Source organism: Plecotus auritus (assembly GCF_963455305.1).
Source record: "Plecotus auritus genome assembly, chromosome: 2".
NCBI classification, from domain to species: domain Eukaryota; kingdom Metazoa; phylum Chordata; class Mammalia; order Chiroptera; family Vespertilionidae; genus Plecotus; species Plecotus auritus.
The window spans coordinates 17,355,172-17,371,107 of record NC_137771.1 but is presented as its reverse complement, the minus strand read 5'-3'; the positions used below and the strand labels follow the sequence as shown (position 1 = coordinate 17,371,107).

The window sequence follows — 15,936 nt, the reverse complement described above, 5'->3', positions numbered from 1 at the left end:
AATTACTGAGACACTAATTTTTTAAAGTGGTGGGGATAAGTGTGAGTTGAGAAAGTTTGGGAACCCCTGGTCTAAGAAATCCTCCAATCCAGGACACATAAAAAAACCCTGCAGGCTGTGAAATAAATTTAGTGGGTTATAACCAGCATTTTTTCTCATTAATAAAATAGAATGGTAAATAGAACACATTGCATGTAGCAAGGGTATTATTGTATAAAACTTACGTTAATTGTATACATACAAATAAGCATAGGTATCTTAGGTCGTAATGTAAAATGTCTATTTCTTGTTTGGGTTCTAATTTAAAAGTTTGAAAAACCACTAAGACCCTAACCTCCTTATTTTACGGATGAGAAAACAGCCCGGAGAGTGAGAGCTGATTATTGCAAATCACAGCCAGCCACCAGTGAGCGCCGGGCTCTGGACTGAGCCCTGCTAGGCTGGGTGGCTACTCCCACAGCCACGCTCCCAAGGCAGGCCTCATTCTGCCTGGTACAGGTGTGGTTACTCAAAGTCAGAGCTACAGAGGTGAGGGACCACGTACCCTCACTTTGGTCCCAGTACCCATTTGCACCACACAAATGCAACCAGCCATACCTAGAACAAAACAGTTTTAATCAATTGCGTCACCCTCACTCTCCTGGGAGCGGAGCAACAAAAAGGCTCGGCTCCTGCCCCCAGAGAACAGTAAGGCTTATGTGTCTCTCCACACTGCAGGGCCAGGGCTAGACAGGCAGGGCACAGTGGGGAGGGAGGGAGGGAGGGAGGGAGGGAGGGAGGGAGGGTGGAAAGCAGGGCGAGAGGAAATGGTGGGCAGCTCAAACACAGGAAAGCAAAGGGGCCCCTGCTGGTCTGTGGGCCCAGGGCCCAGCCCCAATACTCCTGGCTCTCCCCTCCTTGGCTGGAGAAAGGTCATGAAGAAGAGACAGGGGAGCAAGTCCCAGCAGCAGGAGGAGCAGCAGCTGTTTCCTTCACCAATAAATAGACTTCATTACCAAGGAGAAGAGAGGGGTGGAAAGAGGGACTGGGTGGGAGGGGGGAGAGAAGCTGCCACCTGTGTTGCTGGGATTAAAGCAATGACGAGATAGTGCCAGACCCCCCACCACTATCCTCACCCCCCTGTCTTCTTAAAACTGTGAAAAAGCTTTTAACATGGCCCTCCTGTCTCCAGGGCTGCTCTGAAGCCTGACTGAGAGGAGGCACCTGGCAGAGACAGGGGCGGAGGGAGGAAGAAAAAGAAGGGGGGCTGCTTCTCCCCAGAGGCTGCAGCTGGAGGGCTGGAGCCAAGTAAGCACTGAGGGGAGGGAGGAGGGAGAGGGGAGGAAGGATGAACCAACTACTAGGAGCAGCTCCTGAGCTGAGAGCCAAGGAGGCAGAGAGAGGGGGGCTTGGTGAGTGGTGGGGTGACCGCTGCATCCAGTGTAAAGCTTGGGGCTGCTGAGGAGGGAGGGGACTGAGTTAGGGACTTTCCCATCTGAGTGGCTCAGGAGATTCATCCTCCTCCCCCCAGAGCAGCAGGGGACAGAGAAAAGCCATCACTTCTTTGGTCTTTGTGGCGGCTCTGCATGTGGGGTGAGAGGAAGGGGAGAAAGGGCAAGAAGGGCCCTTAGCAGGGAGCCCCACCTCAGCAAGAGTAGGCCTGGCTGGGAGCTCTGGCAGAAAGGTCACAGTGAGGCCAGGAGCGCCTGAGAAAGGAGAGTAGCCGTAGTGTGGAAGGGCTGGCATGGGTGGGCAGGGTACAGTGTGGTGCCCCCTCTCCCCCACCAAGGTCCTCAGGAAAGGCCGAGTACCCAGAGGTGGCCAGTGAGAGCAGGCACAGTGGCCTGGCCTTGCCCTCACCAGGTCCAGGGCTCCCATCCTTCCTTCCGCTTCCACCCTGACACAGTGGCTCTGGAGGGAGGGTGGGACCCCGTCCTTTTTCAGAGCCTTCCCTGAAGACCACGGAGGAGGGAGCTGGCCTTGCCAGTCAGGGAGCAAGAGTGGCAACAGGTCAAGGCTAGCCCTTATGGCCTGGGAATTCCAATCCCCTTCCTGCTGCCAACAGAAGGGAGGGCAGCCCTTGAAGACAGCTTCAGCCTGGCCTCCACCCCTGAGGCAGGCCAGAGCCCTCCAGGGACCTGGGAGGGGCGGTGGGGGGCAAAGGGAGGGGCTTCCCCTCCTGCTCTTTTGCTCAGGGCTGGGGTCAGTCAAGGGCAATCTGCCCCAAAGTCTGAAAGCCAGCAAACTGTAGCAACCCCCACCCCCAATGCCAAACAAACAAAACAGGGGAAATGAAAAAATGGGGTGGGGGGAAGACAAACCAAAACAGAACCCCCTGCCCTCCTGCCCAGGGTGGAGGGTCCAGCCAGTAGCAGGGGCTGGGGACCAGGGCTGAGGGTCTAGCTGGGCCGGCACTGCACCTGACCCTCGGAGCTGTCCTCATCGTCAGAGGCCCCAGCACCCCCACTGCTCAGGCCTGTGATCCGGTAGCCCATGTTGAGCAGCATCACTTCCAACGGGTCTGCGTTCATGCGCCGCTGGTTGGCCTGGGAAGCGCCCTCCATGTCCTCCACAACTCTGCCTGTGAGGTCTTCACTCTGTGGGGGAGGGACACGAGGATGTATGGGAGAGGCACATATGTGTGTAGGGGACATACACGCAGACTGAGCTATACATATGGAGGAGGATGTGCACACCAGCTGTCTGTGGGTTTATATCGGTTTGTCCATATGTGTACATGGATAGAAGGAACATACACACTGGAATATGCATGGGACACCCACCAAGACATATGTGAGGGATACCCACATGGGAAGGGACACAACACCCTGAGATATATGTAAGGGCTCCACATGCTGGGATAGATACTGGGGGGAATACACACATCAGTGTATACATGGGGTGGTCTGCACCAGAAAATGATTGGTACACACCACATCAGGACATGTACATAGGGGACCATGCATGGGCATATGTGAGGGAGGACACATACTGGGTACCTAGGGAGGGGGTACAGACACAACTCCCCATTCTTTGCTGTTGCCACTCCCAACAGCCCTTCCTTTATCTTTCTTTTCCTTTCTCAAGGGAGGGCCCTGTAGGCTCTCTTTAAAATTCGAAGAAAATTGACTTTGGAATTAGACACCACCTGCCTTCTGTTTTGCCAGCTGGGAAGAGGGAGGTGGTGGGACAGAGGGCCCTGGAAGCCTCAGGCTGGCCCACCTGGCGACCCGCCCTGGGAGTGGAAGGGGCCACACTGTCCTCCTACGCAACCTTTTGAGGTGTCGCTGTCACTCCCATTCCAGTGTGGCGATGACAAAAACCTGGGTCAGAGATGGTTAAGTCCCTTAGGCAGTGAGTGAAGGGACCAGGATTCAGACTTAGGTGTGCCAGACGCCAAAGCCTGAACACTTCCATGTGACTGAGGGATAGGCCTCCGCACAGCTTCTGGGGGACACACCACCGTGTTATATGAGGGGCAGGGTACCTGGGAGCCTGGGGTCCCCTTCTCATGACCGGTGCTGGAGCTGGTCTGGCTCCCTCCCTGCCCTGCCCTTGGTTACTGCGCCCTGTGAGACATCTTCACAGCTTGCTCACAGATATGGCCCTCAAAGGCAGCTCTTGGCCCTGGGACTGCCCATGGTATTTGGAACTGTCAGAACTCAACGGCTCCCACCTTCATAACCCTGAGCCCTCAAGTGAGAGCTCACTCACCTTCCGTGGGACCCATTTCCCTTCCCAACCCTCACAGGCTCAGCCGGAGGCCCTGCACAGGGTCCATCCCTACCCTCCACACTGTCTGGCTTCGGCCACCTTGTCTACACCCTCACCTCTGGCCGGGGATTCCACAGCCGTACAACAGGGTCGATGCCGCTGGTGGCCAGGAAGCAGTAGCTGGGGTGCGGCTGCAGGCAGTTGACAATGGACTCGTCCCCCTGGAGCACGCGGACTAGGTTGGTGGTCTCCTTTTCCCAGATGAAGAAGGAGCCATCGTCAGAGCCACTGACGATGTACTGAGCGTTGCTGGCGGGGGGTGGCAAAGGGCAGGGAGGTCAGGTGGGGTACTGCCCTACAGCCTCAAGGAGAGGCTGTGTGGCTTAGGGCAAGGGGGACTAGGGAATTCTGTATCTGCTCAGCCCCCAAACTCCAGGGTCTTCACTTGACTCAGCACATGGTAGTCCTCTCCACGCTGCAGGGCTCCAGTCTCTGTTTAAGTGTTCTCTTAACTCAGAGCCAGGGAATGCCTGGGTCCCTCCAAGTTACTATCCCCAAACTACATCCTAAGCTCCTTGGGTGCCAGGATCGGGTCGCGTCTCTGGGAACACCCTAAGCCTTCCTTCCTTCAGTGGTCGCCTTCCTGGACGGAGACCCCACGTTTTACACACTGTGGACAGTTAGGGGGATCTCGGTGGAGAGGTTCTCGATCCACGTTCATGTGTTTTACCTACCAAAGTGCAACATCTACAAAGGAGGGGTGGGGTGATGGTGTGTGGGACACAGCTGTCCCTCAGTACCTGAGGCACTGTTCTGACCATGATAGGTGTGCCAAGACTGCCAGCCTCTGAGGGTCCTTGCCTCATACCTCCAGCAGGAGGAGGCTCCAAGCACCCAGATAAAGAAACCAAGCTCCACACATGGAGGCAGAGGGAGGAGGGGGTGGGAGATGGAGGAACAGAGCAGGTACTGCATTGGATGCGCTTACGAATTACCTCGTTAGTCCTCACTGTGGCTTCATGAGTGGGGGTTAGGGTTTTATTTTACATGTAAAGAAACTGAGGCCCACAGAGGTGAAGCCATTTGCCCCAGGGTACAGAGGCAGAACTGGGACTTGAGAATTTACTTTGGGACTTGAGAATTTTCTAGACAAAGTATGCCCTCACGCCCCCAACCTCCTCCTGCCCAATCAGGCTGTGCCCTGCTCCTCTACAAGGCCTCAGACCTGCCAAAGAAATTGGCCTCCTTGATATCCGTGGTGGTGTTGCAGTGGCCACAATAGCGGAACTGGTAGTCGTAGCTTCGTTCCCGCAGCACCATCTCATCTTCTGAGATGGAGTCCTTGCGGCTCGTGCTGCGGAGGCGGACTGGGCCACCGCCACCACCAGCTCCCTTCTTCTCCTCTGGGGGCAGAGAACAAGGAAAGGTGAGAGTCCAGTCCCTCTCTCTCCTCTCCCATCTTCCCCCCTGTTTTCAGCCCAAGTACTTGCAGTGTAGGCTACCGCCCTCTACCCCTGCCCTAGAAAACTGGGAACGATCGTGGGAGAGAAGCTTCTTTGGACCCAGTCCTTGAGGATATTAAAAATGAGACCTCTGATGCCAGGAGAGCCTTGGCTCAGGTCCCTGAATAATGTCTGGAAGCCCCAAGGATGCACAGGTGCAAGGTCTGTTTCTGTGGAGGTGAGAGGCAGGGAGGGGTGGGTGAAGCACTACCAAGAAAGTTCGAAGGGTTGATTTTTCTAAACAGATCCATAGTTCTGAAGGCAGTGAGGTCCAAGCCCTTCCTTTCTAGAAGACAAGTTATCATGGATCCCAACTGAGGCACTGATGCTTAGATTAAGGGCCTTGGGTAAAATCACACCAATTTTCTCAGTGCCTTAAAAGTGCCTTGTTCCTGCCTGCTTCGGGGCCTTTGCATGTGCTGGTCCCTATGCCAGAACTATTCATCTCCCATAGCTACACTTTGTATCTAGTTAACTCTTCCTTTTCACCCTTGAGATCTCAGCTTAAATGTTTCTCCAAGAACCCCAGACTGCCGTCAAGCCCTCCCCCATATGCCTATACCATATCAGGTCCCCATGGCACTCATCCCACTCTTCGTTTCTCCTTCATCCCTTGGTCCCATCACTAGGCTGTAAACTCCATGGATGCAGAAATCCCATCTGACTTGTTCACAGCTGTATTCCCAGGACACAGCACAGTGCCTGGCACATGGTAAATGCTTGATAACTTCAAACAAACGGATCACTGGCGTGCATGATTAATAAATTGTAAAGGGGAGAGGTAGGAGTCCATGTCTGCCTCCAGTGAGCTCACCTTTCATGTTTATAGACCATACTACAATCACCCAGCCTGCACTCCACAGCTAATGGGGTGAGCTGAGCAGGGCTTCAAATGCTCTCTGTGCATGTAAGGCAGCAGGTTCAGAGGCTGTACTCTGCCCAAGGTCACATGGTCACCACATGGCAGAGCTGAGATTGGAACCCGAGGCTCCACACCCTGCATCCAAGGCATTTCCACTGCCCTCTGCTGCTGTCTCTGTTGCAAGTGTGCCAACGGGAACAAGCACAACCCCGGCAGCTGCCCCTCACTCAGATGCCCAAGGCCCTGTCTGTGAGGGGTGAGAATGCCCTGCAACCCACACGTCCTGACTGGGCTCGGCCTACTCTTATCCAAGTCCCAGGCACTACACCAGGTAGGCATTGCTAGTCCTCATAGAATGGGAAGTGCTATCCTTCCTCATTTTCAGATGAGGAAATTGAGTCTCAAAGAAACCAAGTGAGTGTCTCAAGGTCACATGGCTTCTGAATCAGCATCTGAACCCAGGCCTCTCTAACCCCAGAACCAGGTCCTCTCCAGAATGTCATGTAGCACCTCAAATAGGAAGAGTAACGGCAGCCCCTCCTCAGTGCCCACTCACCACTATCGTTTTTGGAGAAGAGGGCGGCTGTAATGTCACGGCCCAATGCATCACAAGCGCTGCTGTGGGCCTGCTCCGGGAACTTCCCTTTGAAGTCATCCAGGCACTCCAGGGCCTCAGCCACGTACTTGAGCTCAAAGAGGCAGCGGGCCAGGCGGAAGTGTGCCTTCAGATGGCATGGATTTAGGGAGATGGCCTTGAGGCAGTCTCTCAGGGCATCGTAGTGGTCACCATCCCTGGATAAGAGAGTGTGGCTTGGAGGTGGGGCCACATGGCAAGCAAAGAATCATCCTCACTCAGTCCCCACTTTCTGTGGCCACCCCAGCCCATCTCTGACAGATCTCAGAGCAAGGGTACTTGGGGATGAAGAGAGTCTTGGCTCAGCCCAGGAGACTAAGTATGTTAAGGAGGCAAGCTAGGAACCCTGAAGTCTTGGGGGTGGGGTGGGAGATGAGTGTATGGCAAAACCCAGTGTCAGGCTGCCCTCTGCTGGACATAGCATGCTCCTGCGTACCCGTTCACCCCAGGCACCCGCAGCTCTGCAGCAGAAGGCCTGGCATCTTGCCCATCTCAGACTCCCCAAGCCCTCCTTTCCTCTTCCTCCATGCACCTCCTCAAATCTCCCTGACTGGCCTTCAAAGCATGTCCAAGGCAGGGAGCCCTCAAGGACACTTCTGTGGTCTGGGGAAGCCAGAAGTGCCAGGCGGGAGACTTAGGGTCTGACCAGCAGGCAATAAGCCCTTGGCCAGACCCCCCTCTGTCCTGGCTGACTGATCCACAGCAGCTGTGGCCTCTACCTCCTGGGGCTGGAGGATGGGGCCTGACAGACTGGCAGAGTCAGCTTTCTGGAAACTGATGGTGGTGGTGGTGGTGGTGGTGGTTGTGGGGGTGGCAGCAAGAACACCAGGAGCTATAAATCGTCCCCACTCACTTCTCCAACCTCTTGAAGCATGGGTGAAGGGAAATGGAAATGTTTCTTTGTGGAGGAGTAAGAGGGACGGGGTCAAAGGAGAAGCCCCTCCTCCCACCCTGTGCCAGAATATAAGATACACACTCCCCAGCACCCATAGACAGTTCCCACCTCTCATCTGGAGAGCCAGACGGATCACAGGAGCCACTTCTCCTTTGGGAGCTATTTTATTCCCTTCTGGGCTTAAGACCCAACTATGCCAACCAGCGCTCCCAGACCAGAGCTGGTGGCTCCTCCACCGAGGCACAGCTCACAAGCCTCGTGCACAGGGCCAAAGCAGGCCCTACATGGAAACGTCCTCCTGACCCTTCTCTCCTACAGCACTCAGGGGAGCATCCATCCCTTGCAGCAGCCATGCTCAGACCTAGAACAAGCAGCTCAGCCAGTATGGGGCAGGAAGCAGATGGAGTGCTTCCATGGTGTGGCCAGTGTCAGAACCAGTGGCTGCGATGAGGGAGCCGGCCTGTTTAGAAACCAATTACCACCTGCAAGGTGCCCCTCAGAGCTCCTGGGGAGAGCCAGCCAGAGACCAGCCAGGAGCCAGAGGGCGACAGCTCCCACTGCATCCAGGAGCAGATGGCAGCCCTGGGGAGCCTGGCCTGGACAGAACGTGACATTCTAGGGGTCACTGGCAGGCATGTGAGAGACAATGAGGAGAGCGCAGCCTGGCCCCAGGGCTCACCCATCCAGACGAACTGCCAGATCAATCTCCCTGAAAGGACAGCCCTCAGCACATCCCTCTTCTGCTCAAAACTCTTCAGTAGCTGCCCATCATCCACTGAATCGAGGCCAAAACACAGCCACTGCCCTGCATTCCAAGTCCTTCCTAGGCCGGCCCCAGGCTACCTCACAGACTCATCTCCTGCCAGTCCCTTCCCGAACCCTCTGCTCCAGCCAAATGGATTTGTTGTTCTGCAAATAAGCTCTTCAGTCAGTCCCCCACCCCCAAGCCTTTGTTCATACCATTTCATCTCCCTGGGAATGTCCTTCCCCCACAGTCCCCTCCTCCTTTTCATCTCCTTGTCTAAGCCTGCCCACACTTAAAGCCCATTCAGCACCACATCTTCCTGATGCTTTCCTGATTGATGCCGAACTAAAGCGACCCAACCTTTTTTTTGAATGGTCAGACCATTCCAAAAGACCTACTGCTTCCTGCCTCTTTGATGACAGACCATGTCCCTGTCTTTGTCCCCTGTCCAGAGGCTGGGTGCTCCGGGGCACAAGAACTTAAGAGTGGCAACTTTGTGTCCCTAGTACCTAGTGCATAGTAAGAGCTCAGAGAACATGTCGAGGGCACCCATGGGTTGGGAATTTATCAGCCTCTCTTAGCAGGAGTGAAACAGCTCTCAGGCTAGAGTCTGGATGAGGACCCACCCAACTGCTGGGACAGTGAGGTGAAACACCTCAGGATGGCCCTCTAACAGTCATCTCCTGGATTTGGCTGCCATCTGAGCCCTGGCAAGCTCCTGATGCCTCAGCTAAGGCCTGTGGGGTAGCACCTTCCCAAACCCCCACCCACCATCCTGCTGACTTGGGTGGGTTTCTTAAGCTTCCCTCTCTGGCCTGCCTAGTTGCAGCCAGACGATGGCACACCAGCTGGCCTGTCTGTCTGGGCAGAGCCGACGGATGCCAGACGGAGCAGAAATGGCTGTGGGCCCAGCTCTATCCATCTCTAGTCCTGGCCCTGGCTGGGGGATGGGGTCTGCCTGTCTGCTTGCCTGCTGGTGCTGCAGGCAGAAAGGGCTGGGGGCCCTGAGGATCCCCAAAGATAAAGGGTTCTTTAAGATATGGACCTACTCCTTTACCACTGGCCACTACAACCCAGCAAGACCCACAGCCAGCTTCAGATACCTGGGACCCTGTTTGTGCTTGGTCCACAGGGTTTAAGAGCCAGGAAAGCACTCCCCAAGGTCAAGGAGCGGCAGAATCATTTTAGACAAATATTAACTGAATTCACCAAACACCTCATGTCCATCTAGCAAGATTCAGCTGCTCCTTCAAAGTCCAGCTCCAGGCCCAATTCTCCAACAGTTGGGATTAACCATTCTCCAATTCCTACTTCCCAGTGACCATAGCACTTAATAACAAAGCACCACGTTGAAGCTACTTGTGTGCATATTCCACTTAACTGTGAGCTTCCCTGGTGCTTGAGACATCCTGACTAATGGGTCGGGTGTCTGCCCACCCACAGCCTAGAGGAGGGGAGGAGAGGCCTGGGACCAAGAAGCCTTAAGAGGCTGCGGGATGTTACTACCACCACCCAGGGCTCTATCAGGCCCATTGCCTTTATCCCTCGCCCTGGCCCAGACCCACTCACCACTTGCGCTTCATGTAGGCAGCAGCTCGGTTCCCGTAGAGCATGGCATTGTGAGGGGCCCTCTGCACAGCCTTGCTGTAAAGCTGAATGGCCTGAGTCCACTGCTGGCAGGCAAAAGCCTCATTGGCTTGCTGTTTCACACGCTCCAGGTATGGGGGCAGCTCTACCTGGGGGCTAAGGGGATGCAGAGCCACGTCAGGCCAGCCAAAGGAGATCAGAGAGACCCTCAGGAAGTCTGTAGCCGTGTCTGAGGGTCACCCAGGCTTTCTTGGCCTTTGGGATCTGCACTATCATCTAGAAGAGGGGACCACTCCTATCCTTGGCCTGAGTTACTGTGACAGGTAATGGGTACAATTCCAGATACTCTGAGCCAGTAAACAAACAATTGAAACATAAATGAAGCTGTCCTAGATAGGTTTAAGGCAATTTTTAACCAAACTCTTGGGCATGATAGTAGCTGACCCCACCTGCCTCTATACTGAGCCGAACCTTGTGATCACCCAAGTCCCTCCCATGGATCTCTCTAGAAAGAATTCTGTTTCTCTCAAGGGCTAGAGGACTTGAAAACCTCTGTATCCAAAGCCCAGCACAGGACCTGACAGAGAACAGAGGTCAGAAGATGCTCTGGGATGGAGAAAAATATAATAGGAGAGGCCCATCTGTGTGGGGCCCTTTGGGAAGGAGCTCAGTGATAAGAGGCACTTAGCTTCTGGGTCCTGACTACAGCTTCTGGTTCAAGAGACCAGAGTTCGGTCTGAGCATGACTGGAGTCCTACCAGGTAGGAGTGGCATTGGGAACATTAATCACCCTCCAGAAAATTATGTGCCCCAGTCCTCTGGCTCTGGGGTATGTGCCTGGGTGGGAGTCAGGAGGAAGGGTTATAAGATATACTCCTCCCTTTAGTCTATAGATGTAATTGAGGCTGGGAGGATTGGACAAGTGAGCTGGCCTCACCTCACATATCCCCTACTCTCTGGCAGCCGGAAGCCATTGCTGTGAAGGTGCAGGCCGTTGGACACGCCGTTGGACACACCATTGGTGGACATCTTGCCATTCTGAACTTCTGGCAGGGGATGGGGAGAAAGGAATAGCAACAACTCAGGAAGAGGTCCTCATATCTCCTTGGCAGCCCTCCAGCTTCCATCACAGGGTCTGTTGGTTCCATTGTGAGGCCATCCTCCCAGAGTAAGATCTATTCCCAGAAAGCAAGTTTTTTGCAGAGTGGCAGGCAAGGGCATAAAGAAAACCATGTGCGCCCTCTGCTGGCTGAAGAGGAACACAGCTTCAACTTGGTATTGCCCTTAGCTGGAGTTGGGGATGGGAGTAGGAGTTGAGGGTGCCGACTTGTCTAAATCAACTTTAGACTCCAATAAGAAATCAATGAGGAGACTGATCTAGGACAATAAGGGAAGGACAACTATATCAGGTCCTCAAGAGCCAACCATAGGAAGAACTTGTTTTTGCAGAGGGAAGTGAAAAGGGCTGTGGCACAAATCCCTTTGACAGATTTCTGCGACCTATTGTTATCTTCTTTTTTACTGTACAGGTAGTGTATTTCAGAAAATCTACTCCTTTTGGAGGATCAAAGCCACAGCCCAAGGTAAGGGGCAGGTTTCTTAGCAGAGGTGGCACACACTCAAGCTCCCCAGCAGGTACTCTAAACGACACCACAAGGGAGAACTTACCCCCTGAGGAGTGGCATTTTCTAGGCAAGAGGAACGTGTATGGCCGCTGCTTGTATGTCAGGTCAAACAAATAGACCTAGAGGGGAGGGGTCAAGAAGAAATGGAGGCTGTGAGGCAAGCATGTGGCTGAGCAAAGCCTGGGTGTACCTTAGGAACACAGTGAGTGTTGAGCAGGGAACCATTGAGCCAGGCCGGAAGGGGTTTCTATGGAGCAACCCTCAGTCAGGAGAATCTTCCTAGTTCCTGCTGCAAATACTGTCATTAGTTAGAATCACATGCTTAAGTTGAAAAGGTCCTCGGAGGTCACAAAGTAAAATGTCTCATTTTACAGATGGGAAAACTGAAGCCTGAAAAGAGAAGCAATTTACCTAAAATAACACTGCTAGTTACTTCCCTCAGTAAATATTGTCTATTATTACTTAACATTTATTGACTTCCTACTTTGCTCCAGTAACTTTAGTTGTTTTATATGATATCTGATTTCATCCTAAAACCCTCCCAGGAAGAGGTACTATTATTATCATCCCCTTTATATATGAAGAAATGTACACTCAGAATTTACTTTATCCAGGGCCATGAAAGCAGCATGTGACACAGCCAGGACCCAAAACCAAGCTCTTAACCACTCTGCTAGACTTCCTCTCCACTCATCCTTATGCTACCTTTAGGCCAGATGATGGCTCAGCAATCTGAAGCCAGAGTTCTATTCTGAACTCAGGCACTCACCTCTTCTCCATTCCATTTCTTTTGTACAAAATCATACCTTACCTTGTAATGTCATCAATTGTTTCACTTGCTGTGTCTCCCCTGTTAGCCTGAGATGCATTATATTTTGCATTTGTCTCCCTCATATTTTTGATAATGCTAGTCCCAGAGTATGTGTTCAATATTTGTAAAATAAATGAATTTATGCAAGGCTTAATAAATATTCTGACTGAGAACATGCAAACAAAAGCTTTAGCAACCTGCCATTATCAAAGAACACTTCCCAAAGCTGGCCCTAAACCAGAGCCTGGCTGCATGCCTGAACCCCAAGATCTCCTCCTGGGAAAACAGCAGATGAGGAAACCAAGGCTCAGAAAAAAAAAGAGACTTGTTCTAAGTCACTGTACACAGCTAGAAAACAGAAGGTCAGCATTTGAAGATAGGTCTGTCAGTTCTAAAACTTAGGGCACCTGTCTGGGAATTCCAATGATACTATGTCATTCCCACATTTCACTAGAATGGCATTTACAGTAAGGCTTCTTGTCTGCATCATGGACGTGAGGTACACAGCCCTGGCTGCTGGGTATGGGGTGGGGGAGGGCGGGGCAGAGCCAACTTGGTCAGTCGTACATACCTGCTCCCCTCCCATGTTGACCAGCAGCTCGGTGCCACTGGGGCTAAAGGTCACATAGGTGGCAACCAGCACTCTCAGACGGTTGTTGTAGTCAGGCAGCTTCACTGGCAGATGACCTGCAGGGAACAGTCCAGTCATTCTAGTATGAGGCTCCCAGGACCCCAAAAAGGGGTCAGAGAGTTGTGTGAAATCAGCCATATGATGATAGCAATCATCTTCATCATAAAAACAGCAACCAGTGTTGAGCCCTTACCATATGGGCTGGGCTACTTTATGTGCTTTATATTACTTGGTCATTACAACCCCATTTTATAGAAAAGAAATTAAGATCCATCAAGGGTCAGTAATTTGCCAAAGGTCACTTGATGGCTGGTTAATGGCAGTCAGAATTATAGCCCAAGTATGTCGAACTCTCAAACTCTTGCTCTTGACCACTGTGCCACACTACCTCCCTGCACTGCCCCAGAGTGAGTCAGCACCCAGAGACCTACCTGCTACATAATACTGGGCTGCACCATCCGGAAGGGGCTTCTGCCGGTCACAGAAAGTGTGCACACCTGCAGAAGGGCTCTGCTTCATGCTCTTTCTGGTGGAAAGGCAAACCATATAGGTTACAATGCCTAGCACTACCCCTGGCTAGATCAGACCACATTCCCTAGAGGAAAACCCAAGTCTGTATCCCTGAGAGAAACAGAAAGTACCTTTCTTCTTTATGTCCACCAACTAGATGGCTGTGGACACATACATTACAGTGCTTAACAAATAGATCCTGCCAACTGTCTGGGTCCTCATGACCACCCCATTATCTTCATTTTACAGATGAGGAAGCTAGAGCTCAAGGCCTAATCCAAGTCATGTAGCATGTGAGGAGCAACAGAAGTCGCCCAAACCCGTGAATAAAAGTAAAGCAGGCCACACGTTCCTGCACCTCTCCCAAGAGTCCATAAAACCCAGGCTGGCAAAGCCTCTCAGGTCTGGGACTTCTGTGGAGGTTCTAGTATATCCTATTTTTGTTTTTGAAAAAAAAAAAAAAAAAAAGAACAAAATAAACTTACATGTACATAAAAGCAATGCACGTACAAGATTATAACTATATAAACACTCATAGTAAAAGAACATGCAGCAAGTATTATATATAGTGATTTCTTTCAGGTGGTGGATTATGGGTAATTTTTAAATTATACTTTTCATATTTCCAAAACAAGCATGAATTAAAGTTTTTTTAAAAAATTACACAAATTAACCTGTATAATTCTGTTAGCCAGCTTCACCTCAATAAAATCAATAAAAAGGAAAAAAATTATTTTTTTAATCACAAAAATTAAAAAACCCACCTCCAAAAGAAGAGGGCATGGCAATGAGGGAAAGGGGCAGCAGGTTCCCAGGGACTTGCCCACAGGAGGCTGAGCTGTTCATACCTGTGGTTATGGATCATGCGAATGTCGTAGAGCCTCACGAAGGGCCCACTGGCCCCTACTGCCAGACAGTTGTTGTCCTGGGGGTTGACAGTGAGGCACTTGGCCTCCACCAGCTGGCCACAGTACTCTGTCAGGTCAATCAGCACTTCCGAGTGTTTGCTGTTCTCCCGAAGGTCATACTGTCTGTGAGAGAGGACAGAGTTAGGGGACTGAGGTCTGGGTCCCTGTGTTGAAGGCAGAGAAGCAGCCAAGGCCTTGTTATGCAAGGTGAGTGGGTGGGGCTCTGGACCAGTTTGTAAATAATAAGAATGTCAAAAATCACTCTCATTTCTTGAGTGCCCATTGTGTGCCAGGCCCTCTAGCAGTCTTCTCACACAGTGTTTTATTCTAACATAACTCAAGGTAAACACTACTGTACCTTAAAAAAAAAAAAAAAACCCAAAAACATGTCAGTATTATTGCTAAATACTATTACTACTGATTACTAACACTTAGTGAGAAATTGCTTTGTGTCCAGTATTGTCCCTAGGTGTTGCACATGCATTACCTAATTAAATCCTCACACCATCCCTTGGTACCATTAGAACACTGAGGTTCAAAGCAGTTAAATAACCTGCCTGGGACAGCACTGCTAGTAAATGTAGAGCTGGGATAGCTTCCTAAGACTGCTCTCTCCTTAATTCTAATTCTTGTTGTACTAAATCTCGTAGGAAACAAAAGAAGTATGGAGGTGACAAAAAAGAGAATCTGGAGATCATCTAAGAGCTACCTAGAAACGCCAAGTGCCAACAGAAGCCCAAGAGTCTCATCCAGGTAGGTGGCAAAGGTCATGCCAAACATCCACCTGGCAGCAACACACACCCATCATTGCAACCTGGGGAGCTGTTTTGCTGCTACTACCCAGGCACGTGCAATGACCTCGTCACTGTTTGCCTTATCTTTCTAAGCTAACTCTCCACTCAAAACTGCAGTGATTCCTCAATATTTTCAGCATGGATGTACTTTTAGTTTGCTTTTTTTTTTTTTTAAATATATTTTATTAATTTTTTACAGAGAGGAAGAGAGAGGAGAGGGATAGAGAGCTAGAAACATCGATGAGAGAGAAACATCGATCAGCTGCCTCCTGCACACCCCCCACTGGGGACGTGCCCGCAACCAAGGTACGTGCCCTTGACCGGAATCGAACCTGGGACCTTTCAGTCCGCAGGCCAACGCTCTATCCACTGAGCCAAACCGGTTTCGGCTAGTTTGCTTTTTCCAAACTTTTCAAGATCTGATTTCACATCCCTCTCCAATCTTGTTCCTCGGTTTTCTAAACATGGGTCAATTACACTACCGTACTCTCTATCCTGTACATGCCACGTTTACCCCTGCCACACTCTGCTCAAGATGGGAACCACTCTGCTTTACCTTGCCCATCCAAATCCCTTCTATTCTGGAAGGCCAGTTTATGTTTACCTTCTAACTAGGACACCTTCCCTGACTGTGCCTACGCCGAAGTGCTGAGGCTCTCCTACACAAGATCCTTGATGCTCAGCTTCTACCTGCTGTTCTGACACAGCCTGGTCAGTCAAGGTCAGCAAGTGCAATGTA

General features: G+C 51.6%; 1 protein-coding gene across 3 annotated transcripts in view; it reads right to left on the bottom strand.

Moving 5' to 3' along the window:
* Positions 1 to 594: 594 nt before the first annotated feature.
* The window catches only part of WDTC1 (WD and tetratricopeptide repeats 1), a 53,673-nt gene continuing 38,331 nt past the window's right edge, over positions 595 to 15,936 (bottom strand). Inside the window, exons 7-18 of one of the 3 annotated variants that reach the window (XM_080657395.1) lie at positions 14,344 to 14,526; positions 13,417 to 13,511; positions 12,926 to 13,041; positions 11,587 to 11,662; positions 10,856 to 10,964; positions 9,901 to 10,074; positions 6,614 to 6,849; positions 4,919 to 5,096; positions 3,810 to 4,002; positions 2,400 to 2,576; positions 1,624 to 1,685; positions 595 to 969 (exon numbers count right to left, since the gene is read on the bottom strand). In XM_080657395.1, the coding sequence (XP_080513521.1) occupies positions 1,665 to 1,685; positions 2,400 to 2,576; positions 3,810 to 4,002; positions 4,919 to 5,096; positions 6,614 to 6,849; positions 9,901 to 10,074; positions 10,856 to 10,964; positions 11,587 to 11,662; positions 12,926 to 13,041; positions 13,417 to 13,511; positions 14,344 to 14,526 (1,558 nt within the window). In that variant the 3' untranslated portion in view covers positions 595 to 969; positions 1,624 to 1,664. Of the gene's footprint in view, positions 970 to 1,623; positions 1,686 to 2,235; positions 2,577 to 3,809; positions 4,003 to 4,918; positions 5,097 to 6,613; positions 6,850 to 9,900; positions 10,075 to 10,855; positions 10,965 to 11,586; positions 11,663 to 12,925; positions 13,042 to 13,416; positions 13,512 to 14,343; positions 14,527 to 15,936 lie in introns of those variants that run through there. The other 2 variants (XM_080657394.1, XR_013960001.1) reach the window with 2 other exon arrangements.